Here is a 27,179-nt window from a genome sequence, read left to right as displayed (position 1 = left end):
TTCTTTTCACAGCGCTCTTCGCGATGGACCACTCACAGACGTGTGTGATTACTGAATAAGGCGTTTTGTAAAATACACTTTATAGAGATTGCTGTAGCGGATTACTATTTATATGTCAATTACGACTCCTGGTAAGTTAGATATTCAATTGGTTATAGTTATAAATCAAAAATGAGACTTGATTGTGTCTCAAAGGAGGATTCTGTTATCTGAGCCACCGAGCGCCCCCTGGAGAAAAAATAAAAAAGCTCTGTGTCTCACAGGTATCAGTTATTAGCCGTCAACATTTGACGATCAATGGTGCTGTCTCTGTGTTTTTATTTAATCAGCTGCGTTTCTAAGTAGTTCAGTAATGGAAGTGAACAGGGATGAAGCGGAAAGGTGCATCGAAATCGCGCTCGGGGCGCTGGAGAACGCGCAGCCGGAGAAAGCGCGCCGGTTCCTGGAGAAAGCGCAGCGGCTCTTCCCGACGCACCGAGCCCGGGGTGAGCGCACTGAACTCGGGCTAATCCAGGGCCGCAATCGCCCTCATCCACGCTACATAAACACTGAGCACGCACGTCCCAGCTTTAAACTTTTTTTTTAAAACGCATAGCTGGTCTTTTTGTGTGTGTATTAATTTATTTAAATTAGTGTGAGATAGATGGGGTGTGATATTTTTGTGTTCTGTTGGAACCTGAATCTCTTAATGAGTCGTTTTGTCCGATTGCACGGACCAAATCTGCTGTTCTGTAATATTAAACATATATGGCCAGTGTTGATTTGAGTTATAGGGTGTGTGAGCTGTACCGTTATAGTGCTGCTGATGATGTAACTCTTGCATACTGGTTAGAATACACTCAGCTGTCATGTGAATCTGGCTGCGTCTCAAAACCTAGTGAGCTCCCTACCTAGTCAGCATTGATATTGCTCAACAGTGTCAATGTAGGCAGCTCAATAGGTGTTAAGGAATAGAAACATGGCTTTGATGCACCAAAATGCTGTCTAGATAAATTTTGAGCTGAGTTTTGAGCTGTTGTATGTGTGTGTGGTCAGAAGCGGACTGGCCATCGGGAGAACCGGAAGTTTTCCCGGTGGGCCGGCCGCAGAACGGGGCCAGGATATGCCGAAGGGGACAGCGAAACACATTGCCACAATTCTGCGCACACAACTTTTTTCTGCGTGCACAAGATGATGTTTCGAGCATGCAAAAAGGTATTTTGCACACAGAGTGGGTAGGACGAGAAAGCAAAATCTGAGAATTCTGAGCAAATTCACATTCAAATAAACTTTATTCAAGCGCAAAATTGATTTTCGTTTGCTCAAAATGAATTTATCTTTGCAAGAAGAAACATTGCTTAACAAAACTGAGTTCAAGAGTGTGCAAAATAATTTTTATGTGCTCAAAATATCATCTTCCGCATGCAGAAAATGTTTTATGCACTCAAAATATCATCTTGTGCGTGCAATACATTTTTTGTGTGCTCAAAATATCATCTTGCGCGTGCAGAATTTTTTTTTGCACTCAAAATATCATCTTGTGCATGCAAAATAAAATTTTGTGTGCTCAAAATATCATCTTGTGCATGCAAAATAACGTTTTGTATGCTCAAAATATCTTGTGCGTGCAGACATTTTTTTGCAATCAAAATATCATCTTGCACGTGCAAAATAACTTTTGAACGCTCAAAATATAATTTTGCGTGTGCAGAATTGTGGCACATATATAACTCCAACCCCCCCCCCCCCCACACACACACACACGCTTTTGTTCCCAGTCTGCACCTGTATGTGCTTGTGTTTCTTTATCTGTGTCCCACTTGTTTCTCAGAGTTGCTGGAGTCTCTGGATAAGACCGCGGATGGTTCATCTCACAGCAGTTCTACAGGCACCGCAGATGGAACAGAAGCCCGTCATCGCAGGTCTAACGGCACAACACCTGCAGAGAACAGCACAGACTCCAGCAAACCATACACATCCGAACAGGCCGAGGCCGTTAGAAGGTGCCAGCAGTGTTTTATCAGAACTTTTGTTTATCTATCAGGTTCGATTTGATGGCAAACTATTTTGGGTCAGAGGTCAGGCTAAACCACCCCCCTGTAAGTCCTTTCCACAGGGGTCATATCCTACACCATTTCATCTTTTCCCCCGATATCCACTTTCAATGTTAGCCAATGTTTCTAGCACCAAAAACAGTCATAATATAGATTTTCATGACCAGTTTCAGAACTTACTAAACATGTCTGAAGAGTTTGTAGTCGAAGAATTGATGCATTTCTATGCCCAGCCTTATTTTTTTGAAAGTTTTTGGACCGGTGCCAGATCACAGTGGACAGAGTTACACGCACGATGCCAAAAATAGAAAACAAGCAATCAGTAGAATGTACCTTCGCTCGTCACGGCTGGTTAGGACAAAACTCTGATTACCATAGAAAATATACCTTTTATCATGTGGCGTTTGCCATCAGTTTAGGACACGGTTTGCCTGTAGCCTCCTCTATGTTTCTGTTCGATTTCTGAGTACTTTGTTCAACAAAATAAGGCTGGACATAGAAATGCATCAATTCTTCAGACATGTTTAGTAAGTTCTGTTCTCTGTTGTGTTGTGTTCTGTTGTCACTATCGCTGTGGAGGACCTGTTTTTAGATAAACAAAACAAGTTTTCGCTTGAACGCCCCAGTGTTGCAAGGGGGCTGTGTGAACTGTTGCTCTCATGCCCTATTGTGAACGTGCACAGGAGATCAACGATCAGTAAACATTTTCACTAAGAGAGAAAGCTATATAGGAATATAACAACACGGGTGTGAGTAAACAATGACTGAATTTACATTTTTGGGTGAACTAATCCTTTAAAAGCACTCAAATATCTGTGAATCAAATTTTCCCTGTACTTTTGCGATAAAAAGCTTGATAAACTATGAAAACATATTATAACTTTTATAACTCAAAACTTCCTCGAGAGTTTATAACAACTAGGCTGAAAAAACGACTTGTTCTGAACTGTGTCAATCTCCTCAACGAAATCTACAGACGAAAATGTTTGTTTGACTAAGGGTTTTTTAAAGTCGATTTTTGACAAGGCAAAAAGCTTCATTATAATCAAGCAATTTTAATTAGAACATTATATAGACGAAAATATAATCATTAAAGATATTCAAAATGTCTTAATGATTTTTTTTATTTTTATTATTATTATTATTTTAAGAAAAACCTAGAAAGAACTGATTCAAATAATCCAATCATGGTACATTCCTTATTATGGAACTTAATTTAAGTTAAAAATAAAAAGTGACACGTACGTGAAATTTATATTTTGTTTTATTCACAAATGTTTCCAAGAATTGTTTCAAAATAAGGTAAATTCATCAAACTATGCTTTTCTTTTGGGGAAAAACTAAATAAACAGTATGTTAATTGTTTTGTAACAGTATGTAAATTAATAAAAACGAAAAATAAGCTTCCAAGTTTCTCGTACCGCTTCGCAGTTTCCTTCCATCATAAAAGCAGATCCTCATTCGTTGGTTTGCATCGAATATCAATAGAGTAGAATTCAAGAAGAATCCAAATATTACAAGTATTTCTAGTGCTATATTTGTAATTTTAGAGTAGTGTTTTTAATAGTCGACTACTGGTGCAGAATGAGTACTTGATTAGTCGATTACTCGTGCACATCTCAGTACGCATCGAAGGCATGATTAATTGCGTAATTTTTTCAACACATTAATTTTTATATAATTAATAGCACTAAATTAATGTGTTTACTTGACAGCTGTAATATATACATTAAAATTAAGCAGCCATATCCACAACATAAATGTATTTTTGGGAATAAACAGGTTAACTTGAATTAAGTTACGTGGTAGTTACAGTGCGTAACTTATGTTGTAAATGCGCTGTTTCATAGAGTAGTCTCTAAAGCGTGAAGAATTAACAACACAGTTGTAAGGGGGTTCGAGGGAAAGGAGGCGGCGAGAACCGGCTTGACAACTTAAATAATAATTTAATGAACAACTTAAACAAAAACACACAACCATAAACACACACAGTACAGCTGCCTGTAATTCTCTCTCTCTCAAACTGTCGTCCCCGGCCGCCTTTATCCATCGCGCGCCCCATCAGGCTGATTCGGGACTGGGCGTGCATCATTCCAGCCCGGCCCCGCCCTCCTCGACTCTACAACAGTAACTTCTACAAAGTAGCTAATACTTCAGTATACTCAACTAAAATGTTATTTTCATCTGCTAAAATTATATGCCATTTTATTCAGAGTAACATTGACTAAAATAAATGAAAATAACATGACATAATATTGACTTTTTTTGTCAAAACACGACTAAACGAAAAAAACACTTTTGTACAAGTTTTTTAAATGTAATTGAAATGAACAACGACACCCTTGACAAGTTGCTGAATAAATATTTATATGTAAATGTGTGTGTCACTATTCCACATAGACTATGTCAAATATAATTTTTTAAAGTATTACACAGTTTTGTGTGTTCTTAAAAAATTCTTTGTTGTGTGCTTTTGTCAGAATAAAGCAATGCAAGAACTATTATGAGATTCTCGGCGTGCAGAAAGATGCTTCAGAAGACGACCTGAAGAAAGCATACAGAAAACTGGCATTAAAGTTTCACCCTGATAAAAATCACGCCCCGGGAGCGACTGAGGCATTTAAAGGTACAGCTGCCTGATTTTCGAATGTTTGCTTTGGTTGCAGTACAGTCCGTCTGCCAAAAAAAAGTTGATTATTAGGGGCCAAGCACCGAAGGTTGAAGTATTGATGTATATGGCAGCCCATAGAACACTTTGGGGAAAAGTTGTGAAATTTGGCAGTCTGTTAGAGGACACCCTGAACAATAACTGACCCTAATTTGGGGTCTATATCTCAAAGCCTCTAGCGCCACCAACAGTTCAAAGTTGCACTTATGTTTATGCTCATAACTTTTGAACCATAAGTCCTAGAATCAAAATAAAAATGTCCTCTGATTCATTGGCTCACACAGAGCCAAATGCATACCATGCTTTCAATTTCCGCACGACTAGATTTTCCGCTACGTTTTCGAACTTCTCCTAGGCTTTTGTCAAAAGCTTTTTGATAGACTAAACCATTTCGAATAACTCTTCAACGAATTCAACGGCAAGCATGCCAGAATGGACGTGAGCCTGTATCTTCGCACCGCTTTGCGTATTGAAACAGAACTTGGTATATGTCTTCACAAGCATGACCTAAGGGTACCTGCACAGTTTGGGCACAGTGCCGCCTAGTGGTCAATAAATATGAAAAATTGCTATTTTTGCTTATAACTTCTGAATAGTTTGGCCGAAAATTATGTGACTGGCTTCTTTAGATTCCTTGGGGTATAATGAGTCAAATGATACCCAATTTTCAGATGTTGGTCATATTGGGCGTCGGCCAATTTGTATTTTGCTGTGAAGTGCTTTATTTTACAAACGCATTGGCGTATCATTATGAAACTTGGTATGCATCATCAGCAGCATGTCCTAAGTGTACCAACAACTTTTGGGGCCAGCGCCACCGTGTGGTCAAAAGTATTATGAAATTTGTTACAATGCCTATAACGTTTGATTAATTAGACCTATCATCCTGTGACTGTTCTCTTTAGATTCCTTAGGTCATGCTGAGTACGGTGATATCCAATTTGCCATGGTCGGCCATACTTCCTGTCCGGCATTTTGAATTTAATTGAAAACCTACTTTTTCGAGCTCCTCCTAGGCCGTACGTCTGATTTGCATGAAATTTGTCATATATAATCTAGGGATACTCACGACAAAAAGTTATCAAAAGCATTCGATAGACCAAACGGTTCTCGAATAGCGCACCAACCAATTAGATGGCATAAAACTTTCTGTGCGTCATTTTCATCATACCTCTACGGCACCATATACATTTGGTGACAGCGCCACCTATTGGTCAAAAGTTATAATGAATTGTATTGTAATGTAATCAATTCTACCTATGTTTTTTATACAGTTTCCTTACATGATATTCTTGTGCTTGGCCCTATAATTGCCACTTGCATCTATATTTGTTCTTTTAGTTTCCTTTATTTCACATCATGTTTATTTTTGTAATCCCGTCACTGTAATTGTGTTTGTACATTATAGCCATAGGAAACGCGTATGCAGTTTTATCTAATGTGGAAAAGCGGCGGCAGTATGATCAATTCGGAGAGGAGCGGAGCAGTGCGGGAAGATCCAGCCATCAGAACGCACAATTTGAAGCTGATATCTCTCCTGAAGATCTCTTTAACATGTTCTTCGGAGGAGGTTTTCCTTCTAGTGAGTCTTAGTGTGTGAGCGAAGGATGGTTGAAACCAAAAGTGTTTTTTGTGGAGTGTTTGCGCTCATTTTATTTCAAGTAAATGTCAGAGGCTTCATCTCTGTGTCAGAGTGTGTACTGGGTCACAAGAGTTTGTCACAATCATTATCAGACCTCATACATGCTGAAATCATCCTCATGCATTCCTAAGACTCTATATAAAGATATTCATCTGTTTTGTTTGTTTCAGGTAATGTTCACACATACAGTAATGGAAGAATGCGCTTTAATCAACATCAGGGCGAGCGAGGAGAACAAAGAGGGGTGAGGAACATCTCACTGATCAACTCTTAGATGCTTTGAGGATGTCAGAAGTGTTTTAAAGATTAAATAATTATTGTATGTGTGAATGTGTTTAGTCATTTGACATTTAGTCAAAGGTGTGTTGTAGAGAGTGTGCATTTTGTTTTGTGAATGAAACACTAGAGGGCAGCATTGATGTTTGTGATTAGACTAGTTATGATAATTGGGGTGTGTGTGTTTATGTGTGTGTGTTTATGTGTGTGTGTTTATGTGTGTGTGTTTATGTGAGTGTGTGTATGTGAGTGTGTGTTTATGTGAGTGTTTGTGTGAGTGTCTGTTTGAGTGTGTGTCTGTTTGAGTGTGTGTGTGTGTGTTTATGTGAATGAAACACTAGAGGGCAGCATTGATGTTTGTGATTAGATTAGTTATGATAACTGGGGGGTGTGAGTGTGTGTGAGTGTGTGTGAGTGTGTGTGTGAGTGTGTGTGTGTGTGTGTGTGTGTTTATGTGAATGAAACACTAGAGGGCAGCATTGATGTTTGTGATTAGACTAGTTATGATAACTGGGGTGTGTGTGTGTGTTTATGTGAGTGTGTGTATGTGAGTGTGTGTTTATGTGAGTGTGTGTGAGTGTCTGTTTGAGTGTGTGTCTTTTTGAGTGTGTTAGTGTGTGTGTGTGTGTGTGTGTGTGTGTGTGAGTGTGTGTGTTTATGTGAATGAAACACTAGAGGGCATCATTGATGTTTGTGATTAGACAAGTTATGATAACTGGGGTGTGTGTGTGTGTGTGAGTGTGTGTTTATGTGAGTGTGTGTGTGTGTGTGTGTGAGTGTCTGTTTGAGTGTGTGAGTGTCTGTTTGAGTGTGTTAGTGTGTGTTAGTGTGTGTCTGTGTGAGTGTGTGTGTGTGTTTGTGTGTATTGTGTGTCTGTGTGTGTGAGTGTGTGTCTGTATGTTGTGTGTGTCTGTGGGCAGGTTTAAGTGGTTTACGAGGAAATAGTTTTTTTTTAGGTTATAAACTGGTAATTACAAGGGTATTATGCTATAAATGTGGTTTATGAGGACATTTCTAGTGTCCCCATAATTCAAACATACTAAACGATGTTTTATTGAAAATGTAAAAATGCAGAAAGTTTTTTGTGAGGGTTAGGTTTAGGGGTAGGGTTAGGGTTAGGGGATAGAAATTTATACAGTATAAAAATCATTATGTCTATGGAGAGTCCTCATAATGATAGCTGCACCAACATGTGAATGTGTGTGTGTGTGTGTGTGTATGTGTGTGTGTGTGTGTGTATGTGTAGGGTGGTCTTGCTCTACTCATGCAGTTGATGCCCATCCTCATCCTGGTCATTGTATCAGCACTCAGTCAAATGATGGTGACCAGCCCCCCATACAGTCTCAGCTACAGACCGTAAGTTATCAATATCTACTTCATGTTATTCTGCAAACATGTCGAAAGTATGTCCATGTAATAATTATAATAATTATAATTTATAATTATATTTATTTATCACACATTATACGTTTGCACATATACAGTGAAATTCTTTTTTTCACATATCCCAGCTAAGCTGGGGTCAGAGTGCAGGGTCAACCATGATACAGCGCCCCTGGAGCAGTTAGGGTCAAGGGCCTTGCTCAAGGGCCCAACAGTGGCATCTTGGCGGTGCTGGGGCTTGAACCCCTGACCATCTAGTCAGTAACCCAGAGCCTTAACCGCCAAGCCACCACTGCCCCTAGTCATATATCACCCCAAATACGATCAAAAAGGGACCAAAACAATTATTATATTGTGACATAATAATCGTTATTTTACCAATTCTCATTACTGTAATGCATCTGGAAGTTTTAGTTTGTTCATAATCAATGTTTCTCATGACTATAATAGTGAACATTTTTGTTTAAACAATTATAATATTATTAATAATAATTAAGTGTTTTTTTCTTATACTGTATATAATATAATATGGGTTTCTTCAGCTTTGGACACTTTCAGGCACTTCAACATTTTCTAGAAAGTAAAGTCTTTTTAACCCTTTTATTGCGTTTAAAATCTGCATACACCTTTTAGATTTGTGGGTCAATTTTGACCCAGTGGAGTTTTAAGCTTATAAAACATTCATTAGGGCCCAAGCACTGAAAGTGCGGAGACCCTATTGTTCTTCTAAGGATTATTATATTATTATTCTTTTTTCAATGTTTTCGGTACTTTTGGGGTACTTAACATGCGTGAAAACTCTTGAAATTATGCACACACATCAGAGTCATCGACCATTAGGGCTGGGCAAAGTTAAGACGGCCTCTGTAGCACCCCAGTTTCCACCTACAGTCACCAAAATTGGTACATATATAGTTCTCATCAAGCCAAACAACTTTTATACTCGCAGTCATTAGCTCCGCCCAACAGGAAGTTGGCCATTTTGGATTTTCTAAATTGCAGGCTCTGAACTTTTAAATACTCCTCCTAGGGGATTCATGTGACTGGCACCAAATTTGTGCAACATCATGCCAAGACTTTGTAGATGCTAAATTTTCTGATTTTTTTGAACGGTGTTGCCATGGCGAGGCATTAATGTCGTAAAATGGGAAACAGGAAGTGTCTCGTATCTTCTGTGTGCAATGTGTGGTTTAAATCAAAATTGAGATATATGTTAAGTCTTGGGGGCTAATCACATGAATTTGACTATTTTGGGTCACAGTCATAGTGCCACCACCTGGCAGCAGGAAGTGTGGCTTTTACAACAGACTTTAAAATAGTCCTCTTATATTTACCCAAATTGCTTCATAATTGTTTAGAATAATGTCAAATGTAAAATGCATGTGTTCACCTTTTTTTCGAAAGCCACCTGGTGGAAATGGACCAGTTGTGCTTTGGCCCGTCATCGCAGTTTGCAGCTATATTAATCCAATTGTTTGCATCCAAAACCATATTGTAGCTCATTGTTAACATCTTAGCTGTTCATACAAGTTAAAATATTTATATTTTTGGCATGTTAACTGAAAAATATATATGTTATTATCTATGATGTCAGTTTTTTTTATTTTTTATTATTAAAATATTATGAAACTCTTTCATATTTCAATATATACATTGACTACAGCTAAACCAGTGTGATGCATGTAAAGATATATTTTTTATCAAGGTTTATATGAAATTTCATTTGAATATAACATTGCATTAAATTTATATAATTATTTAAAATGAGAATTTCCTTTTAACTTCCATATGAATTAATTACTCATTACTGCTGAAAAACAACTCGGTAGTCAAAATCTACGCAACCAATTTGTTTTTTTCCAACCAAACAACATCAATACAATTAGACAACACAACTACACAACATCTGTACTTGTATACAATGTTTTTAAACTAAATGCATGAACTGCTGAATGTTAATATGTGATTATTATCAGATCAGTCTGTAGAGTGATGCTCGGGTCAAAACAATCTTATAAAAATGGTTATATCTCTTAAATAATTTCTTCTAAAAATCAAAAAAAAATTATTATGTTCATTTTGGTAGTCTTGACAAAGTCACAAAGTGTGGTTTTTGTACAAAAAATATGATATACCTCTACCGGGTCAAAAATGACCGAACGCAATAGAAGGGTTAAAACATTTTTCACACTCTCACTAGTTTATTTAATAAGTCTACTAACAATCTCCAACATGCATCACAAGAGATTAATGTCATTTTTGCGTCATTTCCAGCACATCTCAAATTCTGTATTGTGTTTAATAGAATTCTGTGCTGGAAATGACGCTGTTGCAAATTTTCAAATAAAATGACCAACTCTTTTGTCTTGATGAGACAAAATTATGTAATAATAAATTATATTAGTTAATAACTGATTTGTTTTATAATTATTAATAATATTTAATATATTAAGATCTAAATTAAATGATATTTTCTCAGTTTTTGCATAATTTGGCAAAATTACAGCTTGATTGGAAATGACGGCAAATAAAAAAGTTCTGATATTTCTCTTGATTTTTCTTTGTTTTGTCTCATATTTTATCTCAAGTATGCTCTTCACTGACACTTTTGAAAAAACTTTATTGGGGCAAAATTGCTAGAAATCATTTTCACACCATAAAATATTGAAATGGTTTGTTTATTTAACTCGGGGGTTTTCAAATTGGGGTCCGCAAAAAATTTTCAAAAAAGAAAAGTTAAAAATATTTGACATTATTTGATATTATTACCTTCATTCTGAAATAATTCGATGAATCATGATTCTTTTATTGTGTTGACTGATATAGTAAGAAATGAAAACAGATATAAAAATAAATCTGCTTATAATTTCATATTTTATGAAAACAAATCTCATTTGTAAGAAATAAGTGTTGTTATTCACTATTTTTTGAAACAATATTTATTGTTTTATTGAATACTTTTACAAATGTATTTATATAGTGCTTTTCACAATAAATATAAATATTTAAAATAACTATTTTTTTTATTATATACTTTATTTTAATTGAATTGAATCACTTCGGGGGGGTTTCAGTATAAGAAAGGTACTCTGTCCAATTAATAAGAAGTAAATATTTTCCAGAATTTTTTAATAATTTATTTTTTCTTTAGGATATTATTTATATTATATATAAAAGCCAATTATTGTATTTTTCAAACAGGAAGTCTTTATAATATCATGTACTATTTTTCTCACACGGGGGTTCCTCGCAAGGGGATCGTCAATTTTGGGGGTCAATCAAAAAGATTGAAAACCCCTGATTTAGATGATGATAGTTTTAAACATGTCATAATTAGCATTTTTATAATGTATTTTCATAGTTTAATATTGAAAGTCAGGGTCTGAAGGCTAAAACAGTCAAATCTATATATATAATATATTTTAAAAATATCAAAAATAATCGATGAAGGACTGGTAAAACAATTTCCAGTTTTAATGTGACCTTCAAATAACAAAAAGAAAAAAGTTTTAAAAGTTAAAAAAAAATAGTTATTTATTTATTGCATTAAATTAATGAACATTTCAGGGTAAATGTCTTTTAATTCTCATCAAAATAATGTCATAATAGTCCTAAACAGAGGCTTAGTTTTCTTAATGCAAAATACAATTTTGGGGGTGAAATATGACCAAGACATGTTCTTCATATACACACAAACACTATCAATAGAGTTGCATAATGTTCTCCGTTACATGAACTTCAGCTGTTTTATCAGTATTAACTGAGGCTCAAAATAACTTGTGCACACAATTCCACCTTTTAACTTCAAAACAGTTTTGCTAATTAGAAAATGCATGACTATTTATGACAAAAATGCATGTAGAATTTTCTATATACCAATGCTTTAATATTTGCTAGATGCATTTATGTGTAGATACAGTACAAGGGGGTCCTAAAGCATTTTTCTGATGTAATACAAAGTGTTTTATTCATTACGTAACACTTTGAGTGGAAAAAGTTGCATTGAAAATGTCACATGAATTTGAGAAAGTGTCTGGTATGTGTCCCTTTTGCTTTCACACATAATTATAATATAACCCACAAGTGCTCCACCAAATTATTTGCATACTTTTGTAATTAACTACATAATAAACTCAATAAGATGCGAATGCATCGATACGTACATGTGTTTATTTGGAGTGTGATTGCGGAGTATTGATCCGTTACACGTGCAGGTTGGGTGTGTGAACTCTCAGCCTTTGACCCTGATTTAACTGTATGTAGTGTGTGTGTGTGTGTGTGTGTGTGTGTGTGTGTGTGTGTGTGTGTGTGTGTGTGTGTGTGTGTGTGTGTGTGTGTGGGGACAGTCACTCCGCTGCGTCTCCACACACCATGCGCACGAAGCTCGTGAGTCGTGACCTCTGACCTCTGTAACCTGCATTGAAAGAACGGCGACTTTTCTGAATACATAAAAAAGCATCAAATTTCATTTCAAGCTTGGTTTTTAAGACAAGAAACAGGGGGCTTGGGTATCTCAGCGAGTATTGACGCTGACTATCTCCCCTGTAGTCGCGAGTTCGAATCCAGGGTGTGCTGAGTGACTCCAGCCAGGTCTCCTAAGCAACCAAATTGGACCGGTTGCTAGGGAGGGTAGAGTCACATGGGGTAACCTCCTCGTGGTCGTGATTAGTGGTTCTCACTCTCAATGGGGCGTGTGGTAAGTTGTGTGTGGATCACGGAGAGTAGCGTGAGCCTCCACATGCTGTGAGTCTCCGCGGTGTCATGCACAACGAGTCACGTGATAAGATGCACGGATTGACGGTCTCAGAAGAGGAGACAACTGAGACTTGTCCTCCACCACCCGGACCATGAAGACCTACGTAGTAGTGGGAATTGGGCATTCCAAATTGGGAGAAAAAAAAATGAATATAAAGAAAATCACAAGAAACATCAGTTCAGTCAAGTGTGTATCTTTCTCTCTCTCTTTGACACACACAGATCAGCTGGTCACACACACAAGCGTGTGACGGAGAGTCTAGGTGTGACGTATTACGTGAGCGAGCGTTTCCTTCAGGAGTTCAGTGGCGTAAAACTGAAGCAGGTGGAGAACAGTGTGGAAGACGATTACATCTCCAACCTGAGAAACAACTGCTGGAAAGAGAAACAACAGAGTATGTGACACGTATAATACACACAACCTTAACACACTGCTACACAGGAAGTCTGTTTATAGCATAAAATACAGTTTATAAATGATGCATGTGAATATTTGAGTACACACTGCAATGTTTGGGGAGTGACAACGAGGGCTGGGTAATAATATTGATTTTCTGATTAATTGCAATCCCGATATCAATTCTTAAAATCCGAAATCCACACAATCCATTTGCCATTAAATAATGTCTTTTTTAATATCCTGAGACCCGAGTGTGACTGCGGTGTGCATTTTCCGTTATCATTTGTAACAAGTAGCACCCAATAAACATGCAAAAAAAAAAATTCTAGAGCAAATAGTTTTCCTAAAAATTGATGTCCACATATGTGGACAGCGGGACTAAGTTGTGGAATATTAAATAACACTAAGTTATAGAAAGTCAGATTTTTCTTCATCATATTGTTTATGATGTTTCCAGGAGTGTTGATTATTCATGTTTTTGAGATGTCACAGACATTACATCAGAAATTAGCATAATTAATTCAGATTCAAAGTAATGTCCAGCATCATCCAATCACTGTCAACCATGTTAAAATAAAATGATACATTATAAATTCTGAATCTATGTACTGATTATCATTGTCACATGTCTGTCAAACATGTTGAGTGATCCAAACATCATCTGCAGCCTGAAACTGAACTTTTGATCAGATTTTAGGAGTGAATACACTTAACTGCATAGAGAGCTATAGGATGCTCCCTTGCTCCCTATTTAGTGAATGACTTAACCTCCAGTGTGCTGTCTGTCTGCACTGGTCTCAGAACAGTTTGAAATGCACCTTATTTTCATCCTAACTCCATATAAAGCCTCTGAAAGACACTGCGCCCCCTAGAGTGCGCCCCCCCTAGACTGTGCCCCCCCTAGACTGTGCCCCCCTAGACTGCGGCCCCCAAGACTGCGCCCCCCTAGACTGCGCCCCCCTAGACTGCGCCCCCCTAGACTGCGCCCCCCCTAGACTGCGCCCCCCCTAGACTGCGGCCCCCTAGACTGCGCCCCCTAGACTGCGCCCCCAAGACTGCGGCCCCTAGATTGTGCCCCCCTAGACTGCGGCCCCTAGACTGCGCCCCCAAGAGTGCGCCCCCTAGACTGTGCCCCCCTAGACTGTGCCCCCCTAGACTGCGCCCCCTAGACTGCGCCCCCTAGACTGCCCCCCAGACTGCGCCCCCTAGACTGCGCCCCCTAGACTGCCCCCCCAAGACTGCGCCCTAGACTGCGCCCTAGAGTGCGCCCCCTAGAGTGCGCCCCCTAGAGTGCGGCCCCCAGGACTGCGCCCCCTAGACTGCGCCCCCTAGACTGCGCCCCCTAGACTGCGCCCCCAAGACTGCGCCCCCTAGACAGCCCCCCTCAAGGCTGCGGCCTCCTAGACTGCGCCCCCAAGACTGCGCCCCCAAGACTGCGCCCCCTAGACTGCGGCCCCCTAGATTGCGCCCCCTAGACTGTGGCCCCCTAGACTGTGCCCCCAAGACTGTGCCCCCAAGACTGCGCCCCCTAGATTGCGCCCCCTAGACTGCGCCCCCAAGACTGCGCCCCCCTAGACTGCGCCCCCTAGACTGCGGCCCCCTAGACTGTGGCCCCCTAGACTGCGGCCCCCTAGACTGCGCCCCCTAGACTGCGCCCCCTAGACTGCGCCCCCAAGACTGCGCCCCATAGATTGCGCCCCCTAGACTGCGGCCCCCTAGACTGCGGCCCCATAGATTGCGGCCCCATAGATTGCGCCCCCTAGACTGTGCCCCCTAGACTGCGCCCTCAAGATTTACAATAGCCAAGTAAATAATAAATAAAATAGCCTGTGCTAAATGGTAAAATAAATAAATAAAAATAAAAACAGCAGTACATTCTGGCCACTTATTTTAAGTTTTATCAGGTATTGTCCTCCAGTGTTTTATCATTAAAAATCCTCGTATTTCAGATGTTGGAGCAATTCACAAATAATGATCAATAACCTTAAATTCAGTCAGACTCATTCAGCAATGCGCCATACACCAGATGAGTGATACATATTTGGCAATAAAAACTTCTATTAATAATATGAAACAGTATTTTGCATTATTTTTATAAAATAAAACAAATAGCTTACCTGTTTGTCCTTATGACAATGGGATTATTTAACTTTTTTTCACCTCAAATTCACATCACAAGAGCCAGTCTCCATCTCTAACACAAACACATGAAGACACATTGACCCGATATCATGTTGAACATCGTGATTTTGTTACACGTTTTCAGATTTTCTGCATCCTAGATAAACTTGTGCAGCTGTTTTCCACTGTGGTGACAGGAGTTGTAACAGATGTTCTTAGTTGACCGTTTATGTCATTTAATTTGCTCACGTCTCATCAGCGATCAATTAGAATATCATTCTTATTCAATACGAATTTAACCATGTATCATACTGCATTTATTGTAATCGCTACCGGCTGAATTGTACAACAGCTGTACAATATTTGATTTTTGAATTAAATTAAAATGATGTTTGTTGCTTTTCTGTATTCACTTTAAATTCCCTGATTTTGACGGCAAAATGTGATTGGAATATGAAGTGCACAATAACCGTGGTTATCTCAAATAATCATAAAAGGCCTAGTCCAGACTACATCTGGAGATAATGCTACGTGACTCACTCTGACATGTCATACGTGTCTTTCCAAACTTTGCAAACTCTTCACTGTTACTGAAGCTGTTGATTCATTCTGTGTGAAAGCTGGTTTGAACTGGATTCAGACTTCCTTTAACGTCAGTCCAGTCCTCACCGTCGCATGAATCAGCACTCCGCTTCCCCTCAGATATCAGCCTTCAAGGCCTTTAGATTCACACCCACATGCAGCTGAAATTGAATAAACAGCATTTTACCATCTGGTTGAACCATTTGTCAGCGTTACACCCACACCTGAGAGATCTGTGTGTTTGTTTCAGTGAATTATTCAGGAATGTTTTTACTTGCTATTTTACATACAGTAAGAACATATAGTGAGCAGGGGCTGTCAAGCTCCATAAAGAACACAAAAATATGCGCTATATTCCAAGTCTTCTGAAGACATTTGAGAGGTGTGTGCGGAATATACCGAAAGCAAGTTTTGCAGTGAATAATCACTTAAATTTGAGTCCGTTCCTCACTTAAAGGAATATTCAGGGTTCAGTTTAAGTTTAGCTTAATCGACAGCATTTGTGGTGTAATGCTGATTAACACAAGTTCATTTTGACTCGTCTACTTGTTTATTAATAAAATACATTTTATACAATTAATTACATAAATAATTTATTACAATATTTTTTTATTGTTTTTAATAATTGTTTATACAAATTTATACATTGTGTTATATTGGCTTTAATTAAAAGAAAGAACTAGTCAGTTATTTTATTAATAATAACTCATTGTAATTTATACTTTGTGTTATAATACTTGGTCTTTAATAAAAAAGAAAAAAAAGGTTCGTAATTTTATTATAATTTATAATTTTTGTTACATTTCCCCAGGCTTTGATTAAAAAAAAAAAAAAAAAAGTACATAATTTTATTAATAATATTTTTTTATATCATTTATTATAATAATTTATACTTTGTGTTATATTACCCGTGCTTTAATAATAATTTTACGTAATTTTACGGTACATAATTTTATTAATAATAATTTGTTATAATTATAATAATTTATACTTTTTTATATTACTGCTTTAATAAAAATAAATAAAATAAAAACAAATACGTAATTTTATTAATAATTACTTATTTATAATAATAATGTATTATTTTTTATATATTTTATTATAATTATTATTTGTGTTATATTACCCGAGCTTTAATAAAAAATAAATAAAATAAAAACAAATACATAATTTTATTAATAATAACTTATTTATAATAATAATGTATTATTTTTTATATATTTTATTATAATTATTATTTGTGTTATATTACCCGAGCTTTAATAAAAAATAAATAAAATAAAAACAAATACGTAATTTTATTAATAATAACTTATTTATAATAATAATGTATTATTTTGTTATATATTTTATTATAATTATTATTTGTGTTATATTACCCGAGCTTTAATAAAAAATAAATAAAATATAAAACAAATACATAATTTTATTAATAACTTATAATATATTATAATCATTTCTTATTTTTTATATAATTTAGTATAATAATTTATAATTTGTGTTATATTACCCGGGCTTTTATAAAAAAAAAAAAAAGGACAAGTGCGTAATTTTATTAACAATAATTTTGTTTAATAATGTATTATTTTTTACATAATTTATTCTAATAATTTATACTTTGTGTTATGTTACCCAAGCTTTAATAATAATAAAAGAACAAATAAGTAATTTTATTAATAGTAATTTAATATAATTTATTGTAATAATTTATCATTTGTGTTAAATTACCTGGGCTTTAATTAAAAAAAAATTTTAAAAAATTAGGACAAGTATGTAATTTTATGAATTATAATGTATTATTATTTATTCTAATAATTAACTATTTTTAATATATTTATTAGAATAATTTATACTTTGTTATATTACCCGGGCTTAAAAAAAAGGGCAAGTATATAATTTTATTAGCAATCATTTAGTATAATAATGTATTCTTATTTTATATAATTTATTATAATAATTTATATTTAATAAGTGCCTCACAGTAACACAGATTTGTGCTTTTTTTTTTTTTTTTAAATGAGGGACGAGTCGAATGGACTACTTTTTTGGGTTACAATTTCAACTGTGAAAAGGCCATTATTAATATATATATATATATGTGTGTGTGTGTGTGTTTGTGTCTCTCTCTCTCTCTCAGAGGAAGGTTTGCTGTACCGTGCACGGTATTTCGGAGACAGTGATTTGTACCAGCGCGCTCAGAGAATGGGAACCCCGAGCTGTTCTCGGCTGTCTGAAGTTCAAGCGTCTCTACACGGATAAAACGACTCTGTCACTGCTCTACCTGGTGAGGGCGCTCTCTTCATCCCAACTCTTCATCCGCGCTCATGCTACACTTCACACTCCATTCACTTCCATTCAAATACATCCGAACACGCAAGCGCGTGCGAAGAAATTTCGCAATCTGCTGTGTACCAGAGTTATTATTATTATTTATTAAAGTCCTCGAGCATGACATCATATATCCTGTCCATTGCAGGGTCAATTTTGCATTCACTTAACCTCGTCTGACCGCCACTTTATTAGAGTTTTCTGCATGCAGACAGCTGACATGTACATGCATTTTAAAGTTCGATTTCAGTTGAACTAAAATAGTAATTCATCATTTAAAATACTTCCTTTAAATATTCAATAACGCATTGTGTCGTGTATACAAGACAGATGAAGACTGCCGCACGTAAACGTAAAAAAAACCCCGCTGTAGCTTGATAATAGCTGCAAATGTAAACGCACTGAGCAACTCGACCAATGGCGTGATTTTGAGGGTGGGGCCATCTGTTTGATGGTCCAATGGCAGATGGGGGGAGTGTTTTGGAAAACCATCATTATTTTTGTAATTGGCGAACCTATTGTTGCATTTTCGTCACAAATCATGCATATTAATCACTCTTCTTTCGCCGTACAGGTTCCACAAAAACAATCTCTCCAGTCTGGAAAATGGAAGGATGCCACACGGATTGTAAATACATTCGTTTGAAAAAAACTGGCTGAAAATTTGCAACTAATGAGCTTAACTAGAGAAGACTGAGGGTTAAAACTGTGTGTGTGTGCACATGTTCAAGCATGCATTCAAAGGATCATGTACGTGAGTATGTGTGTGTGTGAGTGTGTGTGTGCGCGTGTGAAATCAGAGCTGGTGTTTTGGACTCCTGTGGACGTATTGACATTTTCTTGCTGAAAGTCAGAAAGCTCATGTTGTCATTTCACTTGATTCATTCCCGACTGATATAAAGAATCCTTTTTTTGCATTATGAATCAGACTGGTGGTCCTATGACAATATCTGCATATATTTATTTGAGTTTTAGATGAAGATCATGTCTTTTAAATGATTTATATTTGTATGTTGGAGATTTATCTATGCAGGGATTTAATCGATGAAATTATCGAGTATGCTGTAAACTTTACCGATAACTGCCCTGCGTTTTTAGGAGTATCTATGACTGCTGTACACTGGTAAATATGTATTGAAGGATCGAATAGGAATATTTATTTCATATGAAGTTTTATTTTCTACATGACTTAGTGGAAATATTTCATCGCAGACTGCATTTATTTCACTCTGAATACTAATAAAGATGTACCTGCCACTGTTTGTGGTGGGTGTGTGTGAAGCGTGTTTTAGACGCAGGATGTCAGCTGATGCCACCGTCGGCTGAGTCATGACTTTCAGCACGTTCAGAGTCACCCATGTGAAAAAAAGAAACTTTTAAAGGGCCAGATCAGCAGAGAGAAAGTTAGCAACTTCAGTTGTGTCGGATATTGATCAAAAGTATTGAAAAAATGCTTATCAGTAAATGGCTAAAAATACTATAAAGTGAGTAAAGTTGCAGTACTCTTATCTGGTTTTGCTTCAGTCCCTAAAAATGTAGCGTACTAGTGTAAACAAAAAAAATTCAATTAGAATCCAGAATTAAAATAAAGCTGCATAAAGACAACAGATGAACTTGTAACGATCTATACAACACTCACAGTATTTCATATCAACAACAAACAGGTATGAAAAGTGTTTTCTCACTTCTAAAAGTTGCTGCGCCTGTTTATTTTGACATCCTAACCATGCATGATTATATGCTTAGTTGCATTTAGTTTTCCTTGTGGTCCATGATGACCCATTCACAACTATGGCTATAAAATTCTGATTTCCTGATTTGATTCCATTCTAATTTATTTAGGTAAATTTATGTCAGACTTGATCACATATGCAATTCTCTCCCAGCTAATGCTGTAAATGGTAAAATTCTGAACATATGAGGGACTGGGTAGCTCGGCAAGTATTGACGCTGACTATCACACCTGGAGTCGCGAGTTCGAATCTCCAGCAAGGTGTCCTAAGCAACCAAATTGGCCCGGTTGCTAGGGAGGGTAGAGTCACATGGGGTAACCTCCTCGTGGTCGCTATAATGTGGTTCTCACTCTCAGTGGGGCGCGTGGCGAGTTGTGCGTGGATGCCGCGGAGAATAGCGTGAAGCCGCTACACCTCCGTGGTAACGCCCTCAACAAGCCACGTGATAAGATGCGCGGATTGACGGTCTCAGACGCGGAGGCAACTGAGATTCGTCCTCCGCCACCCTGATTGAGGCGAGTCACTACGCCACCACGAGGAGTTGGGCAAATTGGGCATTTCAAATCGGGGAGGAAAAAAAAAAACTTGTCATGTTGTGACATGATTCTAATGCATTTAAAAAGGCACTTTAAGGACAAAAAAGGAAAAAAAAAAAGCATCATGTTGGAGCATCTTTGGTTCATGCTGGGAATTTAAAGGCAGCTAGCATGGAACCGCCTTTTACCTTACATTTTCACTTAGCCACTGAAAACACAAGTTATGCCAAAACTTTTCAATTTTAACATTAAATTGAACTGTGCAATTAAAGTATTTTGTTTTATTTAATTGCTTTTAGTTTGAAATGCATGCAGAGTAAAAGACAAATCTTGAGACTTGAAGAATTGAGATTGCTAGCTTTCAAATGAAATCATGATTAATCTGAAAAACAAAAACAGTGACCTTGCTATTAAAAAGGAGCAAACCAAAGAAGGGATCATTTCTTCAAAAAATAATTTATTTTCTGCATTTCTTTAAATGGAAGTACAAAAACATTATGCATTGCATTTGAATATCAAATAAATAGTATGCATGGAATATGCATTTGATTGTTTAGAAATAAATTAAAAGGTACCTCTTCCATTTGATCTAAAGGCATGTTCTTGCATCAAGACACACTTATTCAAAGTGACTTACAGTGCCCTTATTACAGGGACAATCCCCCTGGAGCAACCTGGAGTTAAGTGCCTTGCTCAAGGACACAATGGTGGTGGCTGTGGGGATTGAACCAGCAACCTTCTGCTTACCAGTTCAGTGCTTTAGTCCACTATGCCTCAGTACAACCTTAACGTTTCACAAATTCACCATACATAGTCTTTCTAGTCCATTTATAGATCATTTAAAAATGCCCTGGTAGAAAATGGAGCAATTGCTAGTTTAAACTGGTTGCTTCAAACAGTCATACAACACTATTATAACTTCAGGCCTCATATGGGCAAAAGGCCAAATGGTTACAAGAAGTTGAATTAAAAAAAAAACTAGAAAAAGGTCCATGATTGACAGTCTCAGCATTCTTCTATCAGAAGCTCTTCTGAGCTGTACAGTTTTTGTTTAATAACTCTAAATCCAGTGCTCAGTTTAAGTGCATGTCGAACGACCGGAGACGCCGGCAAGCGTCCTGCGAAAAGCCCCTGGATCTTCGGCCAGATCCCTTTGGAGTCCAACCGTAGCACCAGAGTCAGCTGAAAGGTGGGCACCAGATAACGGTCAACCGCAATCTGTCCCGCAGCCTCACAACTGCCCCCATGCTCCACGCACAGGTCGATGAGCGCCCCCCGCAGGCCACAGGGCTCGCTGATGGACAGATGCATCAGCTCTTGGCCGATGTGCTCCAGAAGTTTCTCGGGTATGAGGAGTTTGGAGCAGTGCAAGACGTCGTCTTTAGCTTCGGTCAGGTTAAGTGCGATGAGCTGTACTACTTCTTTACACAATGCTTCTTCCATGGGATCGAAAAACAGGTCAGATTCAGATGAATCAGGCAGGGATATTGAACCTGAGAGATAAACAAATGTTAAGCGCAAGTGTTAACCTCCAAAAAGTGGCCTTTACGAAACTTAATGTGCAGAAATGTGATAGGCCTATACATTCACCTGCATCTGAAGAATCGTCTGTGCTACTGTGGCTATCCGATTCGGAGTCCAGACTTTGGCTGTTGTGGAGTTTCTGCATCAATCTGCTCCAGGACAAACGTTTGGATGAAGCGTCAGATGTTGGTGTGGATGGAAGACTAGAGTCCTCAGAGGAAAAGCTTGATGTCAGCAGTTCCTGCATTACTCGGCCCTGGATACGTCCAAATATACTGAAGACAAAAATAATCATTATTATTATTATTATTATTATTAAAGGGAGTGGGCAAACAGTTGGCAAGTTCAACAAAATTGCAAAAAAAATTATCTAGGTTTCAGAAATTTCTCCACTTTTTTTTTTTTCATACATACACTTAAAACAATAATAAAAAAAAACAAAACATTTATTCAGCATAAATCAAACTAAATTTAGTCGGCCTGGCAATTCGTATTGCAATACACGTCACTATTCGATATATTGGGTGGCTATGCCACTTGCGATACATCACAATATTATGATTTAATTAGATTACGAATAAATTCCAATTTAAATCCCAATTAATTTCAGTATATTTCGATAATATACTGCTGTCTGATGAAGACAAAGTAGCTCAAAAAAAAAATGTCTCTGGATGAGAGCATTAAATTGATTTGGAAGTAACAGTGTGCCAACTTTGTGTGTTTACATGTATATTAATAGTTTAATATAAATATCGATACATCGATCTAAAGTATCGCGATATTGACAATAAATCGCGATATCGATATTTATTTAATTGCACGCATAAAACAAAAGCCATTTGCCAGTGGGTTGAGAAACTTAATTCAAGATATATTTCCTTAAAACAAATCTTAATGCTTTATGAATTTACGAATAACTACATCTTTAAGGATTTTATTATTATTATTATTATTATTATTATTTGTACTAGGAAACAAGACAAAGACTGTTCTCCAGTCTAAGAACATTTTTAAGTGCATTAAAACTGTAAACACACTTTTGCACACTCATTATGTTATTAATCCTGCAAGGCTGATTAACAATAATGTTATTACTGAAGTGGGTCTATTGTTGATCTGGCTTTGAATGAACAGCCAGTGCATGACAATGAAAAGCAACTCTATTTGCACGTTTTAAACCATATAGACAATAGAATAACACTTACCGATATTGTGCAGTTTATAACAGTTAAATGCCTCCTCAGATGTGATGAACTGTCGGTGGGTTTTATGCCGATTAAACAGTACGGAAACTAACAAAGCCGTGTGTGATGAAGCGAGCGCAGTAGCAGTGGTGTGTGTCTCTGCAGAGACTGACGCAATGACGCGTTCACCGCCTGTTTATATAGCCACTGGCGCTGGCCACGCCTCCTACCACTTTACAGCCAATCAGCGTTTATGTCACGTCTTCTGCGTCTCAACTTCGCCTGGCAACACGAATGTCGCTGATCAGTGAGCTTCTGCAGTCCGTCTATTGTCTGCAGTGGAGGAGGTGGGTGATTGTTGTCTTCACACAGGACATACACTGGCAAATCTGACGTCCACTTCATTTGTTTCCCATTTGACTGGACTTTAGTGATTTGCATCTCGCAACGACACTTCAGTTTGTATTGTGCAATACTGAAACTAGCTGCGTGCAGAACAGCAACATGACTGATGACATCACTGAATAAATCACATTTCAGAATTTCAGAAAAGCTTTCAGTTACAGTTTTACATGTTTAGGTGATTTAGCACAATGGGCAGTTGACATGAAATACTTTTGGGAAGTTGTAGGATGTTCAGTGTGGTGTGACATGATAAACTCCACCTGAAACTATTTTAAATGACATTTTTATAATTATGCATGCAGTTTTTATCCCAAATGGCAGAGTTGCACTTTTAAATGCATTTGCAACAACACAGGGTCATTTAAAATGATCCAGTGAAGGCAAAAAAGCTGTTTAAAAATAGTGAAAAACATGTAAAGTGTATAAGATATACACTTTATGCAAATTCACCTAAAACTCGATAATAATAAAAAAAAGTCCACACACACATATATGTTTTCAGACACTTCAGAATGTTAGAAAAGAGCCAACAAACTTTTAAGAAGTGAAAATAATGTTTATAATAAATCATAATGACTTTATTCTCATTTGAGGTTTGGCTTTATTTGATTTTACTGAGTTTAACAGCTAAAAAAAAATCCCTTTAGAAAAGTAAAGGTAGTAAAAGGGGAGCTTGTGTGAGAACTGCTTTCGGAGGAGGTTTGAAAGAGTTAAAACTTGGTCTGACGCTGGACAAACAGCCGTCCCACACCAACAGGCCCTTTCCACCTCTTGTGTTTGCCAATGAAGGGTGTGTGTCCCCTAAAGGATAAAACGTTTGAATATCAGCTCGCTGGAAATCTTACATGCACTTCAGTTAATAGAAGTCAATACAAGTTAAGCTCAATCGACAGCATCATAATGTTGATTACCACAAAAAATAACTTTAACTCGTCCCTTCTTTTCTTTAAAAAAAAGCAAAAATGGAGGTTACAGTGATGCACTTACAAAGGAAGTCAGTGGGGTCCATTTTTGGAGGGTTTAAAGGCAGAAATGTGAAGCTTATAATTTTACTAAAGCACTTACATTAATTCTGTTAAAGCTTGTGCATTATTTGAGCTGTGAAGTGGTTTAAATTCTTGTGTTTCTGGATGTTTTAGGGTTCTGAGGTTTATGGCATTGCATCATCATGGCAAAAAAGTTGTAAAACTGTCTATAAATTTACACAGATGCGGTTAGTAAGTGATTTTATGACACTGAAATCATGTTAACACACATATTGTTTATGTCGTGTGTCTATAATTTTAAAACATTGAGTATTTTAATGGTTACAGATTATTGACCCCATTGACTTCCATTGTAAGTGTCACACTGTAACCCAGATTTCTGCTTTTATTTTCAAATGGGGGACGAGTCAAAAATAATTGTTGTGCTAATCAACATTATGTCACAAAAGCTGTTGATTGAGCTTAACTTGTATTAACCCTATAACGGCGTGTGTATTAAATATGATACGCAACGTTTGACGGCTCCAGTTTCACTCTCTGTTCAAGCTGACGAGTCAAACAATCTATGTTATGTAAGTGTCACATGTTTATGGCACCATCTAGTGGTTATATGTGAAAAAAGTGGTTTCAATGTTTATATCGATCTATTTATAATGGCAACGGACTTGCACGAAAAGTGACTCTTATGTTGGGATAAATGACAGCTTATTTTAATAAAGTAAAAGTGACAGTAATGATTATATTGTTACTGATATTTTAAAATGAGTATTTGTTGAATATAAGCAACTTGTGCTTGGTTAAAATTTTGTATATTATTTTATTGAAAAAGCCCCTTTGAATCCATGTATCAAAGTCAATATTGTACATATACATATTAAACATATGCTAATAATTGTTTATTGATAAAAAAATATTTTATTCATGTTGTATTTGATGTGCTGAATTGAACTGTGATGCATTTCAATCCATATTTATAGATCAAGGAGAGGAAGTTGTCATGGTCAAACTCTCAAACATTTGGTATCTCTGAAAAGACCAGGGAGTCCTCTGATAATACCCCAAGATTTACCACTGTAGCAAAACTTACATAAATGTCCTACACATAAATGAATTGCTGGGCCTCAGGAGGATAATGACCTTTAAAGCCTAATGCATCAAATAAGATACATAAATAAAATGTGCAATTTTATTCTTTTCTTTTTATAGTTTGTCTAATGGTACTAAAAACAGTTTAATGTAAAAATAAATAAATAATCATTTTCTGACAATTCTTTCATATGTCAGGCTTTACAGGGTTAAACCTAGAATATTTCTTTAACTTACATAAATACACCAACACTCCTCTAAAGTGATTTATTGCCTGTGACGAGGAGGAGGGTGGGGCCGGGCCGTGAGTGCGCACGGCTGGTCCCCAATCGGGCTAATCAACCGAGGAGAGGGATAAGGCCTAGCTGGATGCGGCAGTTGGGGAGAGAGAGAGCCACACGCAGCTGCCATGTGTGCATTAAACATTATTTTGATGGTTCGTCCGGTTCCCGCCTCCTCCTTGCCCATTTTAAACCCTGTTACATTGGTGCCGAAGCCCGGGAAGGAGGAGGGATGCGCTGTCGTGGAGTCCTAACCACTGCCGTCCGCCCAAAGGAGCAGCCACGGCCATCCGCCGGGGAACGGAGGAGTCGCTGCTGGCCATCTGGAGCGATAGAGCCGCTGCCAGGGGTGGAGGGGCTCGCTACCGGCCGCCAGAACGCAGAGGGGCATTCCATCCACCAGGGGTCGGAGGACTCTCTCTGGTCCGCCTGGGTAGGAGCGGCTGTCGTCCGCCAGAGAGTGGAGGAGTGGTCGAAGACCAGGTGACGGCGTGTCTGGGAAATGGCAAGCAATTTTTTTTCTCTCTCTTCTCTCTCTCTCTCACTGTCTCTCCGCCTCACTCTTTCCCTCTCCCCTTTTCCCTCCCCTTGTCTCCCTCCCAGGTCTAGAAAGGCGGGGAAAGCCGGGTTCCCCGGCCTGAGGCAAAGATGGGAGGAGTGTGATGAGGAGGGCAGGGCCGGCCCCCAATTGGGCTAATCAGCTGAGGAGAGGGATAAGGCTGAGCCAGATGCAACAGTTAGGGAGAGAGAGAGCCACAAGCAGCTGCCGTGTGTGTGTTTGTGTTTTGTCTATTTAAGTTTTCATTAAATATTATTTTGACTGTTCAGCTGGTTCCCGCCTCCTCCTTGCCCATTTTACCCTTGTTACATTGCCCTTTAAATGTCTGTTTCTGTGCAAAATTGACTTGTGTTGGTTTTAGGAAGTTAGTACACATCAAAATGTAGAGTGCATTTACTGCAGAGATGGCACAATGTAATCAATATAATATAATGTGGTGCATTTGAAAATGCATGTGATTTTTTTTGCACTTTTTTTCTACAAAGCTCAGCACAAATGGGTTTGCCAACAACCGCTGAAGTTCTAGATTTAACCTCTGCTTGGTGTCAAACACGCCTTGAAGACACTTAGTGAGCGAGACACAGAGTCTGTGCTGGTTTCGTGTGGATTCTTCTGTGTGTTGGAAGAATGATGCAATATTTACACATTCTATCACTCATTCACTTAAATGACTTGTGTGTTTTTTTTAGCTTAA

The 27,179-nt window shown here is 37.6% G+C and overlaps 3 protein-coding genes across 5 annotated transcripts; 2 read left to right on the top strand and 1 right to left on the bottom strand.

Annotated features, from left to right (window-relative positions):
* Window positions 1-255: 255 nt before the first annotated feature.
* LOC127423535 (dnaJ homolog subfamily B member 12-like) lies at window positions 256-19,112 on the top strand. Its single transcript, XM_051667925.1, has 9 exons — window positions 256-485; window positions 1,811-1,982; window positions 4,514-4,659; window positions 6,110-6,283; window positions 6,514-6,587; window positions 7,866-7,975; window positions 12,980-13,152; window positions 17,998-18,144; window positions 18,763-19,112. The coding sequence occupies exons 1-8, from the start codon at window positions 353-355 to the stop codon at window positions 18,117-18,119; spliced, it is 1,104 nt and encodes a 367-aa protein (XP_051523885.1). The 5' UTR covers window positions 256-352; the 3' UTR covers window positions 18,120-18,144; window positions 18,763-19,112.
* Window positions 19,113-20,894: 1,782 nt separating this feature from the next.
* On the bottom strand, window positions 20,895-23,349 carry ddit4 (DNA-damage-inducible transcript 4). Its single transcript, XM_051667978.1, has 3 exons — window positions 23,190-23,349; window positions 22,048-22,256; window positions 20,895-21,950 (listed from the first exon to the last, which is right to left on the bottom strand). Exons 2-3 carry the CDS (start codon window positions 22,226-22,228, stop codon window positions 21,463-21,465), a joined length of 669 nt encoding a protein of 222 aa, XP_051523938.1. The 5' UTR covers window positions 22,229-22,256; window positions 23,190-23,349; the 3' UTR covers window positions 20,895-21,462.
* Window positions 23,350-23,420: 71 nt separating this feature from the next.
* On the top strand, window positions 23,421-26,689 carry LOC127423557 (uncharacterized). 3 transcript variants are annotated; one of them, XM_051667980.1, is made up of 3 exons: window positions 23,448-23,515; window positions 25,909-26,409; window positions 26,530-26,689. In XM_051667980.1, the coding sequence occupies exons 1-3, from the start codon at window positions 23,463-23,465 to the stop codon at window positions 26,621-26,623; spliced, it is 648 nt and encodes a 215-aa protein (XP_051523940.1). In that variant the 5' UTR covers window positions 23,448-23,462; the 3' UTR covers window positions 26,624-26,689. The 3 variants fall into 3 exon arrangements, 1 of the variants encoding a protein (XP_051523940.1); XR_007894334.1 differs by having other exon boundaries at window positions 23,421-23,515; window positions 26,201-26,689; XR_007894333.1 differs by having other exon boundaries at window positions 23,440-23,515; window positions 25,844-26,689.
* The last annotated feature ends 490 nt before the right edge of the window (window positions 26,690-27,179 follow it).

Source organism: Myxocyprinus asiaticus, chromosome 32 (genome assembly GCF_019703515.2).
Source record: "Myxocyprinus asiaticus isolate MX2 ecotype Aquarium Trade chromosome 32, UBuf_Myxa_2, whole genome shotgun sequence".
Taxonomy (NCBI): Eukaryota; Metazoa; Chordata; class Actinopteri; order Cypriniformes; family Catostomidae; genus Myxocyprinus; species Myxocyprinus asiaticus.
Note: the sequence above shows the minus strand (reverse complement) of the source record. Positions and strands in the feature narration are given on the sequence as shown.

Coding starts and splice junctions, on each gene's coding strand:
- LOC127423535 (XM_051667925.1), top strand. CDS start 353: ATGGAAGTGAACAGGGATGAAGCGGAAAGGTGCATCGAAATCGCGCTC. Junction 6,284..6,513: donor CGGAGGAGGTTTTCCTTCTA/GTGAGTCTTAGT, acceptor TGTTTGTTTCAG/GTAATGTTCACACATACAGT. Junction 13,153..17,997: donor CTGGAAAGAGAAACAACAGA/GTATGTGACACG, acceptor TCTCTCTCTCAG/AGGAAGGTTTGCTGTACCGT.
- ddit4 (XM_051667978.1), bottom strand. CDS start 22,228: ATGCAGGAACTGCTGACATCAAGCTTTTCCTCTGAGGACTCTAGTCTT. Junction 21,951..22,047: donor AGACGATTCTTCAGATGCAG/GTGAATGTATAG, acceptor TTTATCTCTCAG/GTTCAATATCCCTGCCTGAT.
- LOC127423557 (XM_051667980.1), top strand. CDS start 23,463: ATGTCGCTGATCAGTGAGCTTCTGCAGTCCGTCTATTGTCTGCAGTGG. Junction 23,516..25,908: donor TATTGTCTGCAGTGGAGGAG/GTGGGTGATTGT, acceptor ACTCCTCTAAAG/TGATTTATTGCCTGTGACGA. Junction 26,410..26,529: donor GAGGAGTGGTCGAAGACCAG/GTGACGGCGTGT, acceptor TCTCCCTCCCAG/GTCTAGAAAGGCGGGGAAAG.